The sequence below is a fragment of the Sinocyclocheilus grahami genome, unplaced genomic scaffold (genome assembly GCF_001515645.1).
Source record: "Sinocyclocheilus grahami isolate Dianchi unplaced genomic scaffold, SAMN03320097.WGS_v1.1 scaffold256.1, whole genome shotgun sequence".
NCBI lineage: Eukaryota > Metazoa > Chordata > Actinopteri > Cypriniformes > Cyprinidae > Sinocyclocheilus > Sinocyclocheilus grahami.
Window position 1 is genome coordinate 966,656 of NW_015505435.1, and position 5,763 is coordinate 972,418.

General features: G+C 46.9%; 2 protein-coding genes across 2 annotated transcripts in view; both read right to left on the reverse strand.

The window, feature by feature from the left end:
* Nucleotides 1-4,194: 4,194 nt before the first annotated feature.
* LOC107598811 (ribonuclease H-like) lies at nt 4,195-4,680 on the reverse strand. The gene has a single exon (XM_016290242.1). It carries the CDS (start codon nt 4,678-4,680, stop codon nt 4,195-4,197), a length of 486 nt encoding a protein of 161 aa, XP_016145728.1.
* A 704-nt stretch (nt 4,681-5,384) lies between these two features.
* Nucleotides 5,385-5,763, reverse strand: part of LOC107598794 (uncharacterized) — a 29,918-nt gene continuing 29,539 nt past the window's right edge. Inside the window, exon 4 of the mRNA XM_016290227.1 lies at nt 5,385-5,763. Within this exon, the coding sequence (XP_016145713.1) occupies nt 5,578-5,763 (186 nt within the window). The 3' untranslated portion in view covers nt 5,385-5,577.

The window sequence follows — 5,763 nt, forward strand, 5'->3', positions numbered from 1 at the left end:
AAGAGGACTTAAACAATGGTAAAACTTAAACAAGTACTAGGTCGACTGAAACAAATTAAATCAAACAATCTTTCTACAAGAAACTCATTTATTAAAAGAAGATATTAGTAGAGTGTAGTAAATCAGCTCAAAAGGGAAATATTTATGACTAATTATAACTGGTTATGATTAATAATAAATATTTAGATTAGATCTTCGAATTAACTGTAGCAGAATCAATATCACCATTACTTGATCTGTCCGTCCACCGAGCAGACAAAATAATAATTTATCAATTCAAAGAAAGATTATTTTCCTGGCCAAAGAAGGATAACTTTCCTTATTTATGCAGTGCTAGCAGTAATTTAACATACAGTATGTATCAAGGGTTCAAAACATTCATTGACTTAGAATTGTGAGCAGCAACAGAGGCAATCGATCTTGAATATAAGGGATTTAATAAATGAAATATATCTAACATATAACTAACTAAGCAAAACACATATATGTACAGAATGAAACAAAGTAAGGAAAAGAGAGAGGGAAGTAAAAGGATGGCAGTATTTCACATCAAGTTTAAACACAAGCTTTGAGAATCATCAAAGAATCAAAAATCACCTTAAAAGGGGCTGAAACTTAAACACGCATTTAAATAGTTGTAAATGGTTACTTGCATTGGCTTTGATTGCTGAACAAGAGTTCTGATGTGGTAGACAACGGAGGTCTTTGATGAGTTCGTTAGGAGTGAGCTGGAAGTTTACTTCTGGTTCTTCTTCTGAAGGAAAAGTCCACAGCGACTAAAGTTACTTGAAGATAAAAACTGCCGGAAAATAAAAACTAAAGAGGAAAATCTTGAGAGTCTTGGAAAAGTGTTGTATCAAACGAAGAGGGTTTCTGAGCCAAGATTAGTCTGAGCTAATGACTTTTGATAGTTCCTATCCACACCCACCTTTTGGGTGAAATGGCCAATCAGAGGCATGCATTTTGAGTGGGAGAAACTTTCTTTGTCTCTGTTTATGACCCATTTGCATGTTTATTGCTGGTCTGGAAGATTGGTGCAGTTTTACCCAAAATATGCTACAAATAGTAAGATGCATTTCATGAGCACAGTGTAGATCATTGTTTGAGGAATAAAGAGCTGATCATTTTGATACCAAGAACGAAACATCTAGAAGATCTTAAAGCAGAGATACACTCATATACCTGAATATACGCATTGAGAGTCTAACTAATACAAATAAGGAGTTGTAACTAGGTTAATACAATAGGGAAACATACAAACAACACATGCATATACCAGATACAATTATAACTGATTAATTATAGTCTAAATAAAGAAATGTCTTTATGTGTGTGTGGGTGTGTGTTATGTGAGCATGTTGTAGTTTGCTGGTCAGCCATGCCCATTGGTGCCTGGCCCCGGGGGTCATTTACGTCTCTTTGGAATGTGTTTGAAATTCAATGGGGAGACGAGAGTGGTGAAACTGTTTAGCATCTCCTTGATAGTGGGGGGAACCATTGGCCATTTAGCACCCATATAAGTGTAAAGTCTGTGACCAGGACTGTAATTTATATGCAAATGTCAAAAGCTAAAAGGGTCTCTTAAGCCATAAAACCCAAAGATCATGCATGATTCTACGCAGATGCTACAGCCACCCTTTTGGCTGACAAAGTTCACCTGCACACATCGTCAGACAACAGTTTTCATCTGCTTCGGACAGCAGGTGGATCATGATGATCGGGTAGCAGATGGATCATAATGGCTAGATGGCAGGTGGGTCCTGAAGGCCGGATGGCAGGTGGATCCTAATTTTCCTCAGCCTTCGGATCCTCAGCGGGAGTGTTAACCTTGGTCAGGTTCAGCATTGTCTCCGCCTGGGTCCCTCTTTTCCGGTGGCTCCATTTGAAGGTTTGAGGAAGGGCAGCTGTGCACCTGTTCATGGACCTTTGCACCCCGTTGACTCTGTTAAACAGGACAAAGGCAAGGCCGAGGGTTAGGGTGTACCCGATTGCTGTGGCAAGGCAAAGTGCCGTGTCAGCAGAGGTCCAAGATCGAGCGACGGGAAAGGTGTTCTGGACAGGCATCCGAGACAGTGCTTGGAGGGCTGTGTCGATTGGGGTGATGTCAATCGTCTGGGACCCCCCTTTCTCAATGCTCAGTTCCAATTCAGGTTCCATGGTGAGATTGTTGTCCCTGAAGAAGGCTGGCATTTCTACCTCGGATTGGTACTCTTCACTTGGAAGGTGGTACAGCGCCAGGTCACAGAGGTGGAGGATGGCACCTTTGGGCACTTGAATCCACATACTCTGGTTGGGCAGGCTGACACAGGTGGCAGTGTCGTGCTGGTCATAGGTCGGTGTGACGGTACGGATGGGCGTGTTGACGACCCACTGATTTGCCACAATCTCTGCTTGCGTTTCTGTGACTTGTGTGCGAGGCTTGGCCTCAGTGGGGCAGAGTGTCTCTCTTTGCATGGGTTGTAACCCACAGATTCCTTCGGGGATAATGTGTCCGGTAGACATTTCAGGGGTCGAGTCGGACATACACCTGGGTGTGAGTCCTACAGTTGGTCATAAGACGTCCAGCTTGGTCCCTCAGTGCAATGCCTGATGCTGGACCTGGTGATGTGATATCGGGTTGCGGCTGTCCTCTGTTTAGCTGGAGGCAGAGGATGGAGAGCCACAGCAGCATCCTGGTTCAAAGAAAAAGGGAGAAAGGCAGTGGATCAGTGAGGGAAGTTCTTGTCTGTTCAAGACAGTCTTTGTTTGAGGATTATAGCAATGCCTAGTTAGCACTAGCCCCCCTGTCTTTCTCTGCCAGCAGCCACATGTCTCTTGATCTGGTTACGATGGACCCATTTGAAAACTGGTTCTTTTTGTCCCTGACTCAGCTTGATCCGATATGCGACAGGGGAGAGTTTGTCCACAATCTCATGCGGTCCTGTCCAGTGTGGCAGAAACTTCTTTGATAGCCGATGAGAGGTTGTCTGAGGAGGCTGTGCGTAGCTGTAGTACCAGACCCTATCGCCCACATCCAGTTCTTTGTGTGATGCCTTCCGATCGTAGTATGCTTTCTGGCCTTCTGCGCTCTTTTGGAGTCGTTGTTGGGCAAAAGCAAATGTGGTTATCAAATGCCGGTGTAGTTCATCAAGGTATTGATGAGTGGTGTAGGCGGTGACGAGGTTGGAGTCTCCTGGCTGGTACAGCACGTGCAAGGGCAATGTCATTTGCCGGCCTGTCATTAGTTCAAAAGGAGGCACACCTGTTGATTCTTGTGGAGTTGCTCTGATAGCCATGAGCACCAGGGGCAGTTTCACATCCCAGTCCTTTTGATTAGCAGACACATATTTTCTTAGCATGCTGACCACCGTCCGATTCTTCCGTTCCACTTGGCCCGAAGAAATAGGATGGTGACTGATGTGCAGTTGTGCTTGTACTCCCAGGAGTTTCCAAATCTGCTGCATGATCTCAGCTGTGAAATGGGTGCCTCTGTCTGAGTTGACTCTCAGCGGTAGCCCGAACCTGGAGAAAATGTGATTCAACAGGAGGTATGCTGTAGTTTGAGCAGTGTCATTGGGTGCTGGGAGGCATTCTACCCACTTTGTGAACTGGCACACGACTGTGAGGAAATACTTGTTGCCTCTTGTTGACCTGGGTAAGGGTCCGACCCAGTCAATTTGAAGGTCTGACCAAGGAAACGTGACTCCTCTGCACTGTAGTGGGGCTCTGTGGTTTGGGTTAGCTGGTTGGAATTGGCAGCAGACAAGGCATCCTTTCAAGTACTTTGCCACATCTTGCTGCATGCCGGGCCAGTATGCTACTTGTTTAAGTGTCTCATAAGTGGCTCTTGTGCCATGGTGTCCCGCACATGGTGCGTCGTGAGCATACATCAGCATCACCCCCCTTAGGCAGTGTGGCACCACGAGCCTTGGTGCAGTGAGGTCATCAGGGGCATAAAACAGATGGTTGTTTATCACGCGCAGCATGTGTGTTACGTGGTATAGCCGTTTGAGGCTTGGGGAAGCAGCAAGTTAATCTGGTGTGATAGGGTGGCTGGAGGGGTCAGAGAGGTGGTGAAGGATGGTTTTGATGGCGGAGTCAGAAGCTTGCATGTCGGCAATGTCATTAGTGGAGATTTGAGGAGCCAGCGTAAGAGGCTGTGTGGTGGGCATTGTGGTGGGTTGAGTGTGTTTGCTGCGGGTTATGGCTGCCACGTTAAGGGTGGGTTGGTGGAGACCATAACTCGCCATGTAGTGCACCTGCTTTGGCTAGGGCATCCGTTTGGTCGTTGAGGTCCTTGTCTGGACCAGGTTGCTTTGAGTGTCCTTTCACTTTCTTCCAATAGACGATCATATCATGTTCACATGTGATGTCGTCGCATGCCTGGAACAGGTGTTGGTGTTTAACTGGTTTGTTGTTTGCTGTCTTGAAACCATTTTGCTTCCAGCCTGGAAGATGGCATGTGAAGCCAAGTCTGGCATAGTTGGAGTCTGTGCAGATGAGCAGTTCTCTGATGTTACAGGTTGATGCTATCTGCAGGGTTATGAGAATAGCTGCTATCTCAGCATATTGTGACGATTGTGGACCCAGCTTGAAGTGTTGTGGTGGGCAGGGTCGATCATTTAGCCAGAGAACACCAGCACCTGCCTTTAGGATGCCCTCGTGGTTGTAGGAACATCCATCGACGTAGGCTGTGGGCATGCCTTGGCGTACGCCTTAGGCACTCTGACATTTGTTGCCATGCAGTTATTGAACAAGATGTAGACTGCCCGAGATGTCACTTCAACGAGGGGTGTGGCTTCCAATGTGAGGCCCAGTTCCCCACATTCGGGTGAAGTGGGGGTGTGGCTGAGAGCCCTTTGGTGTAAGCTGGTACTACAGTCTCTTTTTCATTGATTAGCATGCAGGCCTCAGGGATGGTGGCGAATCAAAATGGTCTGTTGTTGTGACATCATTCAGTTGTAAGCCCCCCTTAACCTGGGGGCCATATGTGTCAGAGTCTTTGGCTAACTGGAAAGTGCAGAGCAGTGACCTTGAACCTTGCTCTTGGGCCGAGACGTTTCCGCGGCTGGCAGCGAGATTTCCTGTGACCTTTGTGACCTGACAGTCTGTCTGGGGTGGTCTTGGTGACTAATTCTGTCTCTTGACTTTACTTTGAAGTCTGTCAAAAAGTTGGCTTGACAATAAAGTGAGGTCAGCTCCAGTGTCCACTAGGGCATCCAGTCTCACCTCATTTTCTAATGTGATGGCCAGGTAGAGTTTTTTTGCCACCCCACTTTCGATTAGGTTCCCTAGGAGTCTCGGCACTGGGGCTTGTGTGGTGATTGGCAAGCAGTCAGAGCTGGTCTTGTGTGGCTCGACAGGGAGGCAGACCACCAAAACTGCACTTTCTGGTATGTTGCGGTCCTGGCTGGAGGTGTGTTGCGGGATGTTGGCTGGTTCTGGTGGTTCCACAGTCAGCTGAGGTGGTTGAGTGATGTCACCACTTGGTGATGGGATATCTGGTTCTGTGGTTAACAGTGGATTAGCAGTGATCTGGTTGGTAAGTTCATTTTGAGGGGACTCTGAGTGGGCATTGGGGTCAGAGCTAGTGCTTAGTCATAACTGATCTGACTCATCCCTTTTCCCTCCCTTATGGTGCTTTTCTTGGAAGAGTTCCTTTAAAAGTCTCATGATCTCTGCTGATTCAGATGTAGCTTTCTGGTTCTGTTCTGTGGATGGTTTATATTTGGGCTTGTCCAGGGCCTGTTGAGAGGGGTTCTGCTGCTGGCAGTCCGAGCTCGG

Bases quoted from the DNA above. Each gene is read 5' to 3' on its own strand.
- LOC107598811 (XM_016290242.1), bottom strand. From the start codon at position 4,680: ATGCCCACAGCCTACGTCGATGGATGTTCCTACAACCACGAGGGCATC.